General features: G+C 39.0%; 1 protein-coding gene and 1 pseudogene across 3 annotated transcripts in view; one reads left to right on the forward strand and one right to left on the reverse strand.

Annotated features, from left to right (window-relative positions):
- Positions 1-8,545: 8,545 nt before the first annotated feature.
- The window catches only part of LOC109387489 (L-lactate dehydrogenase C chain), a 28,632-nt gene continuing 17,070 nt past the window's right edge, over positions 8,546-20,107 (reverse strand). The window contains exons 5-8 of one of the 3 annotated variants that reach the window (XM_019651414.1): positions 17,013-17,186; positions 14,221-14,338; positions 11,583-11,706; positions 8,546-8,819 (exon numbers count right to left, since the gene is read on the reverse strand). In XM_019651414.1, coding sequence (XP_019506959.1) covers positions 8,655-8,819; positions 11,583-11,706; positions 14,221-14,338; positions 17,013-17,186 — 581 coding nt within the window. In that variant the 3' untranslated portion in view covers positions 8,546-8,654. The remainder of the gene's footprint in view (positions 8,820-11,582; positions 11,707-14,220; positions 14,339-17,012; positions 17,187-20,107) is intronic. The other 2 variants (XM_019651415.1, XM_019651416.1) reach the window with 2 other exon arrangements.
- LOC109387450 (WW domain-binding protein 2 pseudogene) lies at positions 8,858-9,830 on the forward strand (annotated as a pseudogene).

Here is a 20,107-nt window from a genome sequence, read left to right on the forward strand (position 1 = left end):
TACTGAATTTAAAAAGTAACTATTAGCCAAAAGAAGGGTAGTGTAGCTATAGTAATAGCAAACAATAGAATTTACAACAAAAAAGCATTAATAGGAATAAACACTATTATCCATAATAATATGAGACAATCCAACAATATATAATAAATATGAACTTAGATTCAACTAATAAAAGTCTCAAAATATATGAAAAACGGAATTGCAAGGTGGATTTGATTCATAATCATAGTGGACAATTACAACATACCTTTATCAGGAATTGTTATAGATCAGTAATAAATTAAAAATTAGTAATTAGTAAAACTAAAAAGTGTGATTGAATATATATATAAAGATCATTATGCCCAGTAAAGTCTATTTCCTCCCCACCCCAAAATATAAGGAACATTGACACTTTCTATTGGCTGGGTCAGAAAATAAGCCCTAACAGATTTGAAAGAACAGATGTTAAGCCCATTTCTCTGATCTCAACTGAGCTAAATTAGGCCATAATAAAACAAATTTTAAAATGTTTCAAAGTGAAAAATGTACTCTTAAATGACTCAGTTAAGGAGAAATTAAAACTAGGAATTAACAAATTATTTAGAATCGAATGAATGACAACATACCACAAAACAACAACAAAAAATGATACTAGTAAATATGCATTTTGAATGCATTTTTTAAAACAAAGATTAAAAATCAGGGCCGGCCGAGTGGTGCGATGGTTAAGAACTGGCTTGGGACGCCACAGGGCCCCGGTTCGGATCCCACATATGAGGGCCAGTGACACTGCCCTCCACAGCTAAGATGCTGAGCAACAGCTCAACCTGGAGCTGGGCTGCCATGAATCGCTGGCGACAGCGTAGGCTGCAGCCCCTGTGGCAGTGGGTTGCCATGGGCTACCATATGTAGCCAGCAGCCGCCGTGAGCGGCCATCCGGAAGCCGGTGACTGATCTGCCTCGCCCGGGAAGAGCGCAATGATGGTGCCAACTTGGGCCAGTGAAGCAACGTCCTCCACAGCTAGACTGAAGAACAAAAAAAACGACAGCATCTTGTCTGTTCCCCTTCCCCCAATTCCCCAATAAAAATCTTTAAAAAAAAAAAATCAATGGCAGGGGGTGACCAGTTAGCTCAGTTGGTTGGAGCATGGTGCTGATAACACCAAGGTTGCTGGTTCGATCCCCACATGGGCCACTGTGAGCTGCGCTCTCCCTAAATGAGTCAAATATGCCATTGTAGCATGAAAGCAATGTGTAACCAATGGCCATGGCTGTTCCCCCAATAAAAATAAATAAAAATGGCAAAGAGTTATTGATCACAAAGTAAAGGGAAGTAAAGAGCAGAAAGTAGTAAGATTTAAAAAAACAGTATCAATAAAATAGCAAATTCTTAGGGAAGGGGAGACTGATAAATTAGAAAACTACTAGCAAAACTAGGGAAGGAAGGGCTGTGTCCCAAACAAATAATATTAGGAAACAGGAGAGGTAACCACAGATACAAGTAGAGGTTTAAAAGTCATAAAAGGGCCGGCCGAGTGGCTCAGTTGGTTAAGAATTTGCTCAAGAATGCAAGCTCTGAGCAACAGCGGTTCAAGTCCCGGCCTGAGCTGAGCTGCCGCTGAGCTGCCAATAGGTGGCAGGATGGCTCAGCTAAAAACATTAAAAAAAAAAAAAAGTAAAAGTCATAAAATATGAGGGCCGGCCAAGTGGTGCATTGGTTAAGAGTTGGCTTGGGACGCCAGCTCTGAGCAGCAGAGCCCCGTTTCGGCTCCCACATGAGGGCCAGTGACGCTGCGCCCTCTACAGCTAAGATGGTGAACAACAGCTCAACCTGGAGCTGGGCTGCCATGAGTAGGCTGCAGCCCCTGCTGCAGTGGGCTGCTGTGAACTATCATTAGGCAGCCAACGTGAGCGGCCGGCAGCTGGCATGAGCTGCCATGAGCCGCCGTGAGCGGCCATCCAATGGCCGGCAAGACACTGCCTCACCCGGGAAGAGCGCAATAATAATAGCAACATGGGCCAGTGAAGTGACGTCCTCCACAACTAGACTGAAGAACAAAAGGACAACAACTTGTCTGTTCCCCTTCCCCCAATTCCCCAATAAAATCTTTAAAAAAAAAAAAAGTGCGAGCGCTGAGCAACAAGGTCACCGGTTTGATTCCCAGCCCGAGCTGAGATGCAAAAAAAAAAAAAAAAAAAGTCATAAAATATGAAACACGTGCCATGCCAGTACATTTAAAAACCTGGATGAAATGGACAACTCTAGGACACTTCCTAAAATGACTTAAGAAGAAATGGAAAATTTTAATAAAAAATTTACATTCATGAACTTCTAGCAAAAGTCTATCCCTTTACCATTTCAAACTGTTTTACAGATGAGTTTTATCAAAACTTCATGGAACAGTTTATTCTTATACAACCTATTTTATTACATTACAGGAAAAAGATTTTGGTGGTGATAGAAAACCCTGATACCAAAAATGAGCAAAGAACACATGAAAAATAATAAACCCATGTCATTTATTTATATAGATACAGAAGACTAAAGTACTAGCAAATATAATTAAATGGGTTTTTAAAAAATATTCCATGACCCAGAAATGCAAAGATGGTTCAATATGAGGTATTTTCTAAAATATTTTAATTCCATTCACATAACTTTTATTACAGTAATTTTTATAATTGTTCTAATTATTAGTTATTGTAGTTAATCTCTTACTGTCCCTAATTTTAATTAAAGTTTAATTTATAAGTTAAAACTTATATGAGTTTTTAAATTTTTGGATATTAACTTCTTACCGTTGTATCGTTGGTGTATAATATCTTCTCCCATTCAGTAGATTGTCTTTTCATTTTGTTGATGGTTTCCTTTGCTGAGCAAAACTTTTTAGTTTCATGTTAGCCCCATTTGCTTATTTTCTCGTTTCTCTTGCCAGAGGAGATATGTCAGAAAAAAATATTACTAAGAGCAATGTCAGAGTTTACTGCCTATGTTTCCTTCTAGGAGTTTTATGGTTTCAGGTCTTACATTTAGGTCTTTAATCCACTTTGAGTTTATTCTTGTATGTGGCATAAGAAGGTGATCCAGTTACATGTTTTTCGTGTGTCTGTCCAGTTTTCCCAACACCATTTATTGAATAGACTGTCTTTATCCCAGTGTATATCCTTGCTTCCTTTGTCATAGAGTAAATGACCTTATAGGCATGGATTTAATTCTGGGCTCTCTATTCTGTTCCATTGATCTATGTGTTTGCTTTCATGCCAGTACCACACTGTTTTGATTACTATAGCCTTGTAGTATAGTCTGATATCAAGTAGCATGATACCTCCAATTTTGTTCTTTCTCAAAATTGCTGTGGCTATTCAGGGTCTTTTGTGTTTCCATATAAATTTTAGGATAATTTGTTCTAGTTCTGTGAAAAATACCACTGGTATTTTGATAGGGATTGCCCTGAATCTATAAATTGCTTTGGGTAGTATGGACATTTTAACTATGTTAATTCTTCCTATCCATGAGTATGGCATATGCTTCCATTTATTTGTACCTTCTTCAATTTCTCTCTTTAGTGTCTTATAATTTTGCAAATACAGGTCTTTTACCTTGTTGGTTAAATTTATCCCTAGGTTTTGTTTTTTTGTTTTTGTTCTGATGCAATTATAAATGGGACTGTTTTCTTAGTTTCTCTTTCGGATAGTTCATAATACATGTATATTTTCGAAGTATGGAACCAAATTATGCAGCATGATACAATTATCTTTGAAAGACTGTTTTTAAAATGTATTGTAGCCCCAGTAGCAATGAGTATACCCAGCACCCAGATCTTGGTTTATAATACAATTCCCCAATAAAAGGAATCAGGGCTCCTTGAGGAAAAGGCTGATCTAGGACTGGAGGAGAAAATATACAACATGAAGAAGATGAAACGTAGTGCCAGAAAGTAAGGAAGTGCTCAAAACAAAACAAAAACCCTATGTCAATGGGGTATGTCAAAGGGACATAATAGCCAACTGAATGAGTTCCCAATGGCCAAAGCTGGAATAATTTGAGACACAAAATAAATATGTATTAGATTATAACTCAAAATATAAATTAAATCTGAGTCCATACTGATTTTAATAAATGATTGAATTAATAAATAGAGGGGAAGAGACAAATCTCCCATTCAGAATAATTCCAAATAACTTATGTAGATACTCCACCCTCAAGGAAAGGAAGCGTAACTCCCCACTCTTTAAGTATGGCTTGCACATGGGGACTTCCTTCCAAAGAGCACAGTAAGGAGAGGGGAGAAAAAATGAGTAACTTTACAGTAGAGAAATCTAACACTACCGCAGCCAGCTGACTGAGGTCAACACTAGCCACGAAAAATCATTTACTCTGGATATGATGTGATGAAAATAGCACTTACCTCTATGTCTTCCTCCCAAAAATCCATAACTCCAGTATAACCACGAGAAAAACATCAGACAAATTCTAAGAGAGGGGCCTTCTATGAAACACCTGACCACTACTCAAAACTGCACAATTCGTCAAAAACAAGGAAAGCGTATCTCAAAGAGTTTATTATGATTTACTAAATGTTATGGATTCAGATGAGGGTAATACTCTTAGAAAGGCATCAGTATCTTTTTAGTCCTATATCTAGCCATTAAACTGGAAGCTAACTTTATCAGCTACATCAATACTAAGAAAACCTAACACTAAAACTAAACTAACACGAATAAGGAAGGTTGGGAAATAGACTAAGAAATGGGAGAGAGATTTTTAAAGGAAAACAACTATTGTATTTGGTACTAGCAGGACAGCTACCACAACTGACAGGTTGCACACCTTCTTTTCTGTCACCTATTTCTCTAGTTTTTTTAATTTGTGAACTGAGTTTCCTAGTCAAGCAAAGGGGTACCTTGGTATTGCCATCTCATGAGTTAGTCAAATGTCAACATGCTTTTGACTAATAATCACAGTGATGCTTATAACACATACGATACCATCATAAACACTGGAAAAAGCCCATTCTGGGTGGAACAACTAAAAAGGGCACGTGTTCCTCAGGGTTAATACAGATAGGGCCCCCCCTCACCCTTGAACTGGACACAACCTGCACAGCCATACGCAGCGGCCTTGCCTCCCACCAAGGAGACCTTGATTGACCCTATGGCACACAGCACATGACTTACTTTTAATAAGATGCTGACTGCACAGGCCATACCAACTGATCCAGCTTCAATAATGGAGATCTTATTGTGATGAATGGCCTCCCCTGAAGTGAAATTCTTAATAAGTTCACGCTTGATAGTTGCCATCTTGGAAACCTGAGAGACTGAGAAAAAACTGCAAAGCCACTTCCAGATTAGGAATTAGTCTGTAGTGAGAGGGGACATATAGGGAACTCCTGGGTGCCAGCGGGGAAGGAGGTGCTTCAGACGCAACAGGGAACGACTGTCGACAAAGCAGGGTGCTTTCTGGCCAGCAGCCCAGCATGCAGAAGACAAACCACGGGGAACAGGAGGAAGGTGGTTACAGTCAGGCGGGGCTAAGACGGAATAAAGGAAGGAAACGGGCCTGCTCCACCGGAGATGAGACTACAGCCAGGACGGCTCTTCCTCCTCTCCCCAGGTTCGTTCTCCCCGTTTCCCAACTCTCAGCTCCAGGACCCAGCTCTGAGCCCACAGGCCCAGAGCCAAGGACAGCTAGGCACAAGGTACCTCCGGCCACACTCACACGAGAAGCACCAGACGCCCCTGAATGGGATGCGTGCCGCCCGGAAGGGACACAGAGCCATCCCGGGACAAAGAAACTCGCTCCCACGGTGTCCACTCTCAGGCTGGTCCGCAGGACTCCCACAGCCCAGCTCATGACCACTCAAGAGGTAGAGGAAGAGAATGAAAGAAAACTAGCTGAGGTCCAAGGAGGACAACTTGATTATGGAGGCTGCGCAAGCCGCGCCCAGCTCGTGGGGCCTTGTGGGGCCTCGTGGGGATCTCACACACCTGGCACAGGCGCGAGGCCCAGAGGCGGGCTCCGAGGCGCCGCACCTGCGCCTGCTGCCTGGCACCTGCACACCAGCCGCGGGTTGAGGCGTCTGTATTTGGTGGGCTTCAAAGAGGCTCCTTGGGCTCCAAGTACAGGAGGTACAGCAGGCACATTGAAATAGAGGGCCGCAGCTATTAAAAGCCATCCCAAAACGCGTCTGGCAGAGCCCAAGCAAATTTATTTCTAACCAAACCGTGTCTAGATGTATTCAATAAGGGCTTGATGAGGAATTTTTCACTTTTTATCACCCACAAATGTGAGCTGAAGTAGGGAAAAAAAAATTTTAAAACCTTCTATGCAATAGAGATTTTTAAATAAGATATGAAACCCTAAGAATTTGATCAGTGCTGTGCTAATAACCATTTCTACAAGCAGAAGGGAAAGCTCTGTTACCGTAATTACTTATGAAGTCGTTAAGTATGGAATCCAACATTCCCCATCATCCCTTAGTCTGGGATAAACCAAGGTTTCTACTCTCTTCTCCCACCACATTCTACCTAATTAGCTGTTTTCTAACTTATTTAAAGACACATCTGACAAATTATTTTATAAAATGTAGAGCAGAGTTTCTCAACCTTTTTTTCATTATCTCTCCCTCAAGAGCGTTTTTATTGATTTTATTATTTCTTTTAAAGATTTTACTGAGGAATTGGGGGGACAGACAAGTTGCTGTCCTTTTGTTCTTCAGTCTAGTTGTGGAGGACGTCGCTTCACTGGCCCATGTTGGCACCATCATTGCGCTCTTCCCGGGGGAGGCAGATCAGTCGCAGGCCTCTGGACGGCCGCTCACACCAACTGCCAGCCACTCACAGTAGCTCATGGCAGCCCACTGCAGTCCCTCTGCGGCCTATGCCATTGCTGGCAACTCAAGGCAGCCCAGCTCCAGGTCGATCTGTTGTTCACCATCTTAGCTGTAGAGGGCGCAGTGTCACTGGCCCTCATGTGGGATCTGAACCGGACACTGCTGCTCAGAGCTGGCGTCCCAAGCCAGCTCTTAACCAATGCGCCACTCAGCCAGCCCTCAAGAGAGTTTTTAGACATCTTCCTCTAATCATTCAGCTCCCCCCACATCGAGAAATATTAAGGAATAAGATGATTTTGTCTGGTAGGGTTGAGCTTTGGAGAGCCAAACCCTATTAATGTCTAAGATTTCTTTGACACACACATGCCCCGAAAACTAATTTTTACCCTCTTGGGGACAGTACTGCCCCCACTGAGAATACAGGTAGAATGAGCATTTTACTTCCTAGAATATTCCCTGTAGAAACTGTTTTACAGCCTTTCAATCTCTGCCAAGATTTCCTAAAATGAATTTTTAACTTGGTGCACAAAGAGGAGCTTTAATAAAAGGCAAAATCCACATAAGTTTCCCCTTTCCTCTCTGTCTTACCTAAATTTTCACTCACGACCATATTTTGTGCATTCAAAGGAAGTTTTTTTAAAAAGAGAAAGAACAAAATAATGGGAAACTAATCATGTTCAGTAGTAGATGACTAGAATGAAAGCTATTAAGATAGCAAGGATAACAGGGTGGACTGTGACACTCTGACCAAATGGGTGCATTTACACTAGAGCCACACGAAGCCTCAGGGCCTGCATATCTGCCTTCTAATTTTTCAAACTAGTCTTGTCTAATTTGTAAATTACCTTGGTCCTGATGTCTTAGTTTTTGTTTCATTGTATATTTCCCATAGCTGCCTTAAATTCTTTGTGGAATCAAGGAATTATATTATTATATATTATATTAGTATATATCATATACATATATATATATGTATGTATGTAGATATATTTGTGTGTATATATAAGTATATGTATTTGTATATATAAATCAAAAGCAGCACGTGTTCTACCCTGGACACCAAGAGGGACCTACCAGTTGACTGTGAACACGCATTCATCAATAATCAATTAGTTGGCGTACCCTAAATACTCACTGTGAAATACTTGAGGGCAGAAATCATGTCATAGTGACCTCATAACCACAATACAGCAAGAATATAGTACTTTGCTGAACAAATGACCTAGTATTCAGTCTAAGCTCCCTGTGTAATATTTCAGTAGAGACACCAAATCCACAATTTGAATTTATATGAATTGGTATAATACTTGCAGGGTTGAAGATATTTCATTTAAAAATTTTATACTATAAAGTTATATTTCTGTTTTCCTTCTGATATACATGGTCTTAAAAATAAGTAATGAAGATTATACATAGACACATGAAGCTAATGAAGCAATATGAAGTGAATATGCTGGTACCCTAAAGAAAGCACAAGATGAAATGTCAATACCAGAAAAAGTACTTTTTGTTTTATGAGAAGAATCATAAGTTCTAGATTATAATGGATTGTTATACATATTCTACTAACCCTGAAGGCAACTCTTATGTATATGACATACCTCAGAAATATAACTTATTATCTGTACAAGTTGGGTATCATTAGAATAGAGCTATAAGAGATTCGCGAAGAGGAGAAATGTCTTTTCCATTACCTTTTTCTAGCCTTGAGACTGGAGTTATGCTATAGGTCTCCAATGTTTCTTTATTTTTTACAGATCAGATTAAAATAGTTTCAAAATGTAAAACATACAGTCTGTCATCTTCTGTTCTATAAAACAGTGGAACATTAGAAGACTAAAATGCCAGGTCTTGTTGGACATTCCAAAGTGTGTTTGCACTCTTCTTAAAAAGGGCCTCCTCATCAGAATTCAAATTAACTTTCACAATATCTGACACACCATTTTGCCCCAAGATACAAGGGATACTGAGAAAGATTTCTTCTTTTATTCCGTATAAGCCCTAAAAGGCAAAATTGGGTTATTATTCAGTAACCTGATATGGAAAAGCAGCTAGCTATGCAAGAGAGCTTCAGAATAAGAGTGTACTGGATAGCTACGGAGCACAATGTGAATCACTCAGAGGGTGGGAGAGTGATCGTCAATGATACCAAGAGCATCTAATGTCCTATGACCATGTGGAACTTGCATTCAGTGACATGAAAAACATGCCAGAGGCCTCAAAGGGACCAAAAAGGCACTGCTTACTTTACCCCTTACTGGGTCATCCTTCTGTCCAAGGGAAAGGATGCCATGCAGTTCTTCATGGTATCATTTTATCTGATGAAGAACTGTGAAATCAAGCAGCCTGTGTCAAAACTACATCCAGAGAACAGTGAAGTCAGAAGCAGGAAGTGGCTGGGAAGGCTGTGCTTAATATAAGTTGACCTTTACACTAGGGGGCACCATTAAGTTTGGACAACAGATGTTATAAGTGGCATATCAAGCCTCCAAAGGTGAGGCCTCCAATGGAACCTATGGGTTTAGGTACACTCTTCTCAGGACCAGGAGTGCCCCCACCAGTTGCCAAGGGAATGTACCCCTGCCTTCCTGGCTACTTCTATCCACCATCCTCACCTGACTTCTATCCTGGACCTCCCATGACAGACAGGGCCATGGAATAGGTAGGTGCAGTCATGGCCATTGCCCTATCCTGGGCCCACTGAACATCCCGTCAACAGCCCTAATGTTCCCTCCACTCCTGCAGCTGAACCCAAGGCCTCAGAAGCAGCTGCCAGAGCCTATAAACCTGGGCAACCCACACAATGCCTACATGGCCATAAACAAGCCTCTGCCTCCTCCCTACTATACCCTGGAAGATAAGAAGGCCCAGTGGACTCCTCACACCTCCCTGCCCCTCACCACTCATTGCTCTTTCCTTCCCTACCCCTTGGGGGTGAGTCTAGGGTTGGAGGAGGTGACGGGAAGGTCTTGTTCTTCCTCCCAGTCGGATTATAAAGTTACCAGGAACTAGCGTTCATGGAATGGAGGCGTCCCCTTGACTCTGGAGTGGTGACTTCCAGCCTCCCATGAGAGCTGACAGCCCACAGGCCTTACTCAGCCCAGCTCCCCTCTCACCATCTCGGGGGCTCTCCTCAGGAGCTCAGGGGGTACCCCTTGTTCCTATCTCGCTCTGTAGTCACCCACAGAGGGGCTCTCTGGCCACCTCCTCCACTGAAGTCCAGCTCCCTCATTGTGGCAGCCACTTTGAGCTCCGTCTCACCTACCACATGTCTTCCTCGGAGGGCCCCTGCCAGGCCGTACTCGCATTCACGCTAATCTGGTCTGCACCTCGCCATGGAAAGCCACTGCTGCACCAGACTGTCAGCCCACATTCCATCCCCAGCCAGGCTCCAGCTCCAGTTAACTCACCTCCCCTTCTTTTTCCTGTCCTTGGTCATTCTGTTGTCACTTGTGTGTAACTTTTGAAGCTTTAACATGAGCTTCCAGGGGTTGGGTGGCATCAGGAACAAGGCCACTGTGGCTGGGGAAGAAAACCCTCTGCCTCTCTGCCAGTGTTTTGGTCATTTGTTTCCCTCTACTTTTTCTGTCTCTCTTCCTTCTAGAAGGGGCTCCTCAGACTAGAACTGAAGAATGCATGTCCATCCCATCATGCCATTTGGGGGCTGCTGGGTAGGCTGGAAACAAGGACCCTGGTCCCTGGGCCTGGCTTGGCCCTATGTAAGGCCAGCGATAACATCGGAGCTCAGCTCCTGGCAGGTGAACGCAGGAAACAGTGAGGCCGAAAAGGAACAACAGCGCCATGGATAGGGTGTTCATACTATATTCTCAATGGCAGGTGGTCGAGACACAAGAAGCAAACACCCGACAATACCCAACAAGGGGTCTTCCTGCACTACAGGCTCGCTGGCGGCCAGGCAAGACGCAGGAAGTAGGATCCACAACATCCGCGCTTGCTAACTAGCCACGGTACGTGAACAGCATACAGAATAGTGGCTGAATGGTTACAGCTGATGGCCAACTAGTTACATAAGTGCTTGCATGTGCAGGCTACATAACCGAGCCAGCACCTTTCCATGTGAGGCCGAGAGCCTGGAAACTGCTCTCTAGGACTCGTCCCAGTACCCTATGTGCTGACCGTGACCTGCTGCCATCTGTTCAGTCTACCCTCTTCTTTCAGTGGCCTGACCTGCTTGCTTCTCCGGCTTCACTGTAAACTTCCCTTTGCTCCCTTCGCTCTCTGCATTTCAACAGCTAACCTTTTTGTCAGATCCTCAAGTGCTCTCTACTTATATCTACCTCAGATCCTCTGCATGTGTGTTCCCTCTGCTTGGAACATTAGTGCAGCCTTCCAAATTAACTCTTACTCATTACTCAGGTTAGGTCACATGTGACTTTCTTGGGAAGACTTCCCTAACCACCACCCATGCCTCCTGCCCAGAGCAGTTAAGTTCTCTTCTTGTATACTCTTAGAACTTTTTAGTTTTTCATCAGAGCACTTACAATTTATTACATTGGGTTGTCGGAAAAGTAATAACATATTTTTTCTGTTTTTCGTTGCAAAAATGCGTCATGACTTTTCCAACAACCCAATATATTTTCTTTTGTAATTATTTTATTAAGTCCATTTCTTTCATTAAATTCTATGAGGTCAGGGCCTCTGTCTATTTTATTCCCTCACTACCTTGTATAATGTGTGGCACACAGTAAGGACTCAACAAATACTAATGGAAAGATGATTTTAAAAAATTTAATTTAAGCTTACCTTAACCAGAGTGGAAACTGGATGCACTCTCCTAAGATTTTTGAAAATTGATCCTACCAGATCTGTCACAGATAGGCCAATAGCCCAAGAAGTATAGCCCTTCAGCTTGATAACCTCATAGGCACTACAGTTGTAGAAAGTAAGAAAATCAAATGAATGAAAAGTCAACTCAGAGAAAACAGTATTTTTCAAGCATTCATTTCAAAGCAAACTACATGTCAATGCCACTCTATTAAAATCATCTCAGAGATTTGTTCTAGAAATTAGTTATGAATAGGTAACACAGGTTTCTATACTATTCTCATGAACTTCATTATTCACTATAATGATGTAATAATTCATCCTTCTTTTATCATAAAGGTAGAATACTAAGGTATATGTTTCACTCAAGATGAAACTAGTTTTAAACTTTTTGTATTGTTGCTTAAATATCCAAACATAGAATCTGATCACCTTAAAAGCTAGTATAGGGGCAGCCAGTTAGCTCAGTTGGTTAGAGCGCAGTGCTCATACAACAAGATTGCTGGTTTGATCCCCACATGGACCACTGAGCTGTGCCCTCCACAACTAGATTGAAACAACTACTTGACTTGGAGCTGATGGGTCCTGGAAAAACACACTGTTCCCTAATTTAAAAAAAAGAAAGAAAGAAAAAGAAGCACTAATTGGCAGTTACAAAATAGTTATGGGGATATAAAATACAGCATAGTCAATAATACTATAATAACTATGTATGGTGCCAGGTGGGTACTAGACATATATGGGGGATCACTTCCTAAGTTATATAAATGTCTAAACACTATGCTGTACACCTGAATTAATATAATATTGAATATCAATTGTAATTGAAAAAAAAGTGTTAGGAAACAAAGGAAGCATCTTGCCTATGCTGGAGTAGTCTGCCCTCTTCCCTTGCAACTGAGTATGCCCCACGTAGTGATGGGGCCTGAAAGCTACACCTGAGCATTCGTAATACCTCCTAAAGAAAATGCTGGGTTTTTTTTAAAGATTTTATTGGGGAATTGAGGGAGGGTTGGGTACAGTGTTGGAGAATTGGGGAAAGGAACCAGCCAAGTTGTTGTTCTTCAATCTTTGTTGTGGAGGGCACCAGTCGCCATCTGGCTGTTCGTCGGCAGCTCATGGCCTCTAAGCTCAAGGTGCTGTATTCAGACTTAGTTGAGGGTGGGAGTAGCCACCATCCCATGTGGGAGTCGAAACAGCAGACTTGTTGTTAAGAGCGCACGCTGTATCCACTGAGTCATCGGGGCGGCAGCTCAGCTCAAAGTGCTGAGTTCAGCCTTAGTTGTGGGTGGGCATAGCCCACCATTGAACAGGCAACCTTGTTGTTACACCAGTTGAGCCATCCTGCCACCTGCTGGCAGCTCAGTGACAGCTCAGCTCGGGCCCAGCGTCACTGGCCCATGTGGGAATCGAACTGGCGGCCCTGTTGCTCAGAGCTCGTGCTCTTAAGCCAACTCAACCAACTGAGCCACTTGGCCGGCCCAAAAATGCTAATTTCTATACTTTGTTTTCTGTCCAGTATCCTTTCATCAAGCTTGATTAACTTAATGCTAGGGTAAAGCCTATTATGTCCCGTTAATTTGACAGTCTGAAGTTAATTTGACTTCAAACCACTATTGATACCATAGATGTACTTTTTTTTTATTATTATGGTAAAATTTGCCATTTTAACCATTTTAAGTATACAGTTTAGTGGCGTTAAGTACATAAACATTGTTGTACACCTATTACCACCATCCTCTCCAGAACTTTTTCATCTTTCCAAACAAATTCTGTACCGATTGAAGTTGTCATATGCTTTTATGATCAGAAAATAATTTTTTTAACTAAAAGGCATTTAGAAAATAAAAACTTACCCATATCCCCTTTTTGTTATATTGTGTCTTTTTAGCGTCTGCCCTAATTCTTACACATTTCTGTAGAGTTGTTACCATAAATATACTACATTACATTTGAGCTTTTTGTAAATGTAATATTCCAGTTTAGACTATTCAAAAGTAATTTTTAAGTTCTATAACTTCTACTAATATGTAACTTGGCCAAAGCATGAGGAAGAATCGTGTGTGCTGTTAAGGCTGATGCACACAGAGTTAGCCACTTCATTTATATGGAAACCTAGTTAACTTCTGATGATCTGCATCAGCTTCATGGTTTTTTTTTTCAAGTCATTTGATAACATTTAAGTTCTAGGGGCTGTTCTAAGCATTTTACATGTACTAACACTCTTCATAACAGCTCTCTAAGGTGGGCTCTATTATAATCCCCATTTTAAAGACTTGGAAACTGAGCTTTTTAAATAAATAACTTCCTAATATCACATGTCTAATAAATGGTGGAACCAGGTTTCAAACCTGGGCAACCTGATTCCAAAGTCCATGCTCATAACTACTTGCTAAATTACCCTCAAACACATATGAGTTCTTGTGAAGCTCATTTTCTTTTTGAAAAATGTTCCCCCAATAAAGCTCTGCATAATAGAAGTCTAAATTCAATGATTTTCAGATGGTTAGAGTTATTTACCTCACAAAAAGCAAAGATCAACTACATATTTTTGCCTGTGAAATTTGTTCCTAAGACTGATTATAAATACATTAATAAATTGAATTAGTACCTTTACCTTTCAACAACTTGTCTGTGTATATCTTTCCATTGGTCTGTGTCCGAATCAGTTCCTATTTTAGGGTCTAAAGTCTTCAGAGCAACACCAGCAACATTCACCCCACTCCATAAGGGCACTAAAAGAAATATATCTTAACATGAATGCTTCTTCCTAGTACTGTATCAGTTGTTTCGGTTTAGTAAATTTTTTTATAAAGTTAGGTTACTACCTAGTACCATACATTAAAATAAGTTTCAAATGGATAAAAAAGGGAAGATGTAAAAATTAAAATTATAAGTGTTAGAAAAACATGTAGCAGAATTTATTTATAATTATGTGGTATACAAGGCGTTTTAAAGCAAGGTACAAGTACAGAATCCACAAAGAAAAGAATGGTTGAGAAAAGATCAAATAACTGTCGATCTAGAATCAATCTCATATCCAGTTAAACTATTACTCAAGAATGAAGTGAAACTAAACAACTTCACATAAACAACACTAACAGGATATACTTCAGGAAGAAAAAACTAAAGGAGCTAGATACAGGAAATAAAGACAAGCAATAAAATTGGCAAACATGTTCATAAATAAAAACAGATATTGAGTACTCAAATAATAATAATTATAACTAGTTTAGGGGATATAAAAACAGGATGAACCAGAAAAGTGATTAATTATTACATATATGACAGAAAGAGGGTGATCAAACTTAAAGCATTCCAAGGTCTTTGTGTTCCAAAAAAGAATAAAGACAAATTATTTTTAACTAAATTTATTGGGGTTACATTAGTTAATAAAATTATATAGGTTTCAAGTGTACAATTCTATAGTACATCATCTGTACATTGCATTGTGTTCACCACCCAAAGTCAAATTTCATTCCATCACCATATACTTGACCCCCTTTACTCTTTTCTACTTCCCTCCCCTCCCCCTTTCCTTCTGCTAACCACTGACTGTTGTCTGTGTCTATGAGTTTTTGCTTGTTTATTTGTCTTGTATTATATGTTTGTTGCTTTCAGTTTTATATCCCACATATGAGTTAAATATATGGCTCTTGACTTTTTCTGTCTGACTTATTTTGCATAGCATGATATTCTCAAGATCTATCATGTCATCACAAATGACAATATTTCATTTTTTCTAATGGCCGAGTAATATTCCATTGTATATATGTACCACATCTTCTTTATCCAATCATCTATCAGAGGACACTTCAGTTGTTTCCATGTCTTGGCCACTGAAGACACTAATTTCTTTCAGGTCAAATATGAATGCTAAAAATTTATAGGTAATCATCACACTGTATTTCTGAAGCTGATGTTGAATAATAATGTATGTCAACTATAATTCACATATAGTCATGGGACGTGGAGTAGAGCATGGGAATGGAGTCAATGGAATTGTAATAGATAAGCATGATATCAGGGGTGGGGGAGGGGGATTGTTTCTGTGCGAAGGGTGAAAAGGATAACGCATTATTCTGTACACCTGAAACTAACAATGAAAAAAAATAAGAAAAAATAAATTTATAGGTAACCACTTATAAAGTGAGTGTATCATCCAAAAGTAATGGAGAAAATTGAAGTTTAATCAATCCAACAGAAAGCAGAAAAAGAGAAAAGAAACAAAAGTCTCACTAAATAGAATACTAAATATATTCAAATGAATACTGACCAGAACACACTGCTTTGTTTCAAAATAAAACAATGGAATATTAAATGTGAGAAATTCAAACATATTTGGGAAAATTCTTTTTAATGACTTTCAGGAAGAAGAGCTAAGTTAAGACAACAACACAAGCAAATAGGGTCAAAATAAAACAATGATCAAAAAAGTATATGTCCAAATCAAATCAAAAGTATTTATTATACTATGACCCTTGTAATACAAAAAAAAGAGAAGAGCTTACTAAATGTTTTGAATGTACAAATGAATGACTAAATGAACAAATAGTCCCTATTCTCAATGAGTTTATTGCCACTATGGGAAGAAGATTTACACATATGATATAATTAGAGAACACTGTAAGAAGTATAAAGTTCTAACTGTGCAATAGAACTTAAATGTTTAAGTTCAGAAAAGAAAAAGGTTGGTGTGGTCTAAGTAATAGTTTAAGTCACATATTATAAAATTTTATTTACATGAGAGTCTGGAATAAATAAATCTAGAGTCAGAAAGTAGATTAGCAGTTGCTTGGGGTCAGGGTGGGGATGAGTGCAGAAGTTGGAGTTTCTTTTTGGAGTGATGAAAATGTTGTTTAATTAGATTGCGGTGATGATTGCACAACTCTGTAAATATACTAAAAGCTGGTGAATTATACATTTTAAATGGGTGAATTTTATAATATATGAATCATTATTTTAAAAATAACAATAAATGAAAGAGCTCCAGATAAAAGAAACACTAATTGACTTTTAAAACAGCTATATGCTGGGCCGGCTGAGTGGCTCAGTTGGTTAAGAGCTCGCTCAAGAGCTTGAGCTCTGAGCAACAGCAGTTCGATTCCCGGCCTGAGCTGAGCAGCCGCTGAGCTGCCAACAGGTGGCAGGATGACTCAGCTTAAAAATAAATAAATAAATAAATAAAACAGCTATATGCTCTATGCACAATTTTATGAGTGGTAAACTAAATCAATAACAAAAAAGGCTGAAAGTAAAGGAATACAAAAGAATAGATACACCAAGGAAATACCAATCAAACAAAAGTTGCACAGCTATATTAATATCGAAAAAAATAGACTTCAAAGAAAATAAACATCATTAGAGATAAGATGTGTGATTACACAATGATAATAGGTTTATACTTACCACTAGAATCACCATGTTCTCCAATAATCCAACCATGGCAGCTAGTGGGATGGACACCTAACTTCTCTCCAATTAGGTAACGAAAATGGGCTGAGTCTAGATTACAACCACTCCCAATTACACGCGTAGCAGGTAAACCACTTAGCTTCCAGACCACATATGTCAAAATATCCACTAGGAAGAAACAATCGCTTGTTAGAAAATTATTTATAGTAACTTCCTTTTACAATGTGCTTTTCTGGATAGATCGATCAATTGTCTCACAGTCAAATACAGATTCATTACAGAGTTCAAAGTGAAGCAAATCAACAAAGAAATATAAATAATCTCTCACATAGGTTTTAAAAGGTTAAATTATTCACTATCAGAATTTTAAAACAAAAAAAATTCTCTTTTGAGATCATGTGTATGCCTATCTGAATATTTAATAATCAGTCAGTTAAATCTACCTCCTTAAGATCATCTACATTTTCCTTTCTATTACCACATTCTCACCTAAGCTATCAGCATCTCCTACCTAGAATAAGGCACATGCATACCCAGGGCTGTCCACAGGTGTGTGCATGCTCCGGAAAAACATGAGAAGATCCTAAGCTCTAAGCTCTGTCTGACCTTGAGGTACTGTACAAACAGGAAATAAAGGATAAGGCACAGTTTTAAACTGGCTGGCTGAGTTTTAAAGGCATGACCCAACATGCACAAAGAGCCCTCCAGCAAAGACTGGGAGATACCTTTTGGTTCAACATTTAAGGAAAGTTCTGTTCAATCATCTGCTGATCACTAAACAAACAGAACAAAGATGTCTGTGGCCATGCACATCAAAGAACACAGACTTTATAGAATTAGTTCATAAAAGTCACGAAACAAACAGCTACAACAAGCATCAACAAAATTAAACCCTGGGAGGGAAGAATTTGATTTATACAGTTTTCATATTTTAAGTGTTTAAGTGTCCAGTTTTCAACAAAAAATTATGAGGTATGAAACAAAACAAGGATGTATGGACCGTACAAAGGAAGCAAAGCAATAGAAACTGTCCCTGAGGAAGCCCAAATACTGAACGACTAACCTGTCTTCTAGTCCACTGATTCTTTCATCTGCTGTCTCAATTTGCTGTTGAACAACTTTACTGAATTTTCATTTCAGTTAACTTTTCAACTTTAGAATTCCTTTTTAGTTCCTTTTTTGTCATTTCTACCTACTTACTAATATTCACTATTTGGTGAGACATCGGTCTCATATTTCCTTTACGTCTTCAGACTTGGTTTGCGGTAGCTCTTTAAACATATTTAAGATAGTTGATTTAAAGGTTTGTCTGGTAAATATTTGTTCAATGATTCTGGCTACAACTTCCAGAATGATGTTGAATAGAAGTGGTAAAATCTGGTATCTTTGTCTTACCTAATCTTAGCAGGGAGAAACCTTTCAGTCTTTCACCATTGAGTATGATGTTAGCTGTGAGTTTTTCATAAATATCTTTTATCAGGTTGAAAAAATTTTCTTCTGTGCATAGTTTACTGAGAGATTCTTTTTTAAAATCATGACTAGGTGTTGAATTTTGTTGAGTGCTATTTCTGCACCTATTAACTCTTTTATCTTTATATATTATTCTTTTTGCCTCTAATAATAATTTTTGTATTGAAGTCTAAGTTTTCTGATATCAGCATAGTTACTCCAGCTTTCTTTTGGTTCCTGTGTGTGTGAAATATTTTTTTCCATCCTTTTACTTTTACAACTTATTTGTGTCTTTAAATCTAAAGAGCCACTTGCAATTAGGCAAGAAAAAGAAATGAGACATCCAAATTGGTAAGGAAGAAGTAAAACTCTACTTGAAGACGACATGATCCTATACATAGAAAATCCTAAAGAATTCACGAACACACACAAAAAAACTATTAGAGGTAATAAATGAATTCAGTACAGTTGCAGGATATAAGATCAACACTCAAAAAAATCAGTTGTATTTCTATACACTAGCAATGAACAATCCAAAAAGGGAAATAAGAAAACAATTCAATTTATAAAAGAATTGAAAATAATAAAACACTTAGGAATAAATTTAACCAAGGAAGTACAAGACTTGTACATGGAAAATGACAAAACATTGCCAAAAATAAATTAAAGAAGACATACAGAAATGGAAACACATCCCATGTTTACAGATTAGAAAATTACTATTGTTAAGATGGCAATACTCCCCAAAGTGATTTACAGATTTCATTCAATTTCTATCAAAATTCCAAAGGCTTTTTTTTTTGTAGAAATGAAAACCAATCAGAAAACACATTTGAAATCACAAGGGGACCTGAATAGTGAAAACAATCTTGAAGAAACAGAATAAAGCTGAGGACTCACACTTCCTTATTTCAAGACTTACTCCATAGCTACAGTATCAAAACAGAATGATGCTGGCATAAGAATAGGCATATCAATCAATGGATTAGAACTAAAGGACCAGAAATAAACTCACTCATCTATGATCAATTGATTTTAGACAAGGGTGCTAAGACCATTCATTGGGGAAAGAATAATTTCTTCAACAAATGTTGTTGGGACAAATGGATATCCATGTGCAAAAGAATGAAGATTGACCTGTACCTCATGCCATGTACAAAGTTAATTCAAAATGGATCAAAGACCTAAATATAAGAGCTAGAAACATAAAGGTAAACCTTCATGACCTGGGATTTGGCAATGGTTTCTTAGGTATGACACCAAAATCACAAGTAACAAAAGGAAAAATAGATTAATTGGACTTCATTAAAATTAAACATTTTTGTGCATCAAAGTACACTATTAAGAGAGTGAAAAAACAACCCATAGAATGGGAAAATATACTTGTAAATCATATATCTGATAACTGTCTTGTATCTAGAATATGTAAAGAACTCTTATTACCCAATGACCAAAAGACAAACAACCCAATTTAAAAATAAGCAAAGAGGTGCCAGCCAAGTGGCGCATTGGTTAAGAGCTGGCTTGGGACGCCAGAGGGCCCCAGTTCAGATCCCACATATGAGGGCCAGTGACACTGCCCTCCACAGGTAAGATGCTGAACAACAGCTCAACCTGGAGCTGGGCTGCCATGAGTCGCT

The sequence above is a fragment of the Hipposideros armiger genome, unplaced genomic scaffold (genome assembly GCF_001890085.2).
Source record: "Hipposideros armiger isolate ML-2016 unplaced genomic scaffold, ASM189008v1 scaffold_159, whole genome shotgun sequence".
Classification (NCBI taxonomy): Eukaryota; Metazoa; Chordata; class Mammalia; order Chiroptera; family Hipposideridae; genus Hipposideros; species Hipposideros armiger.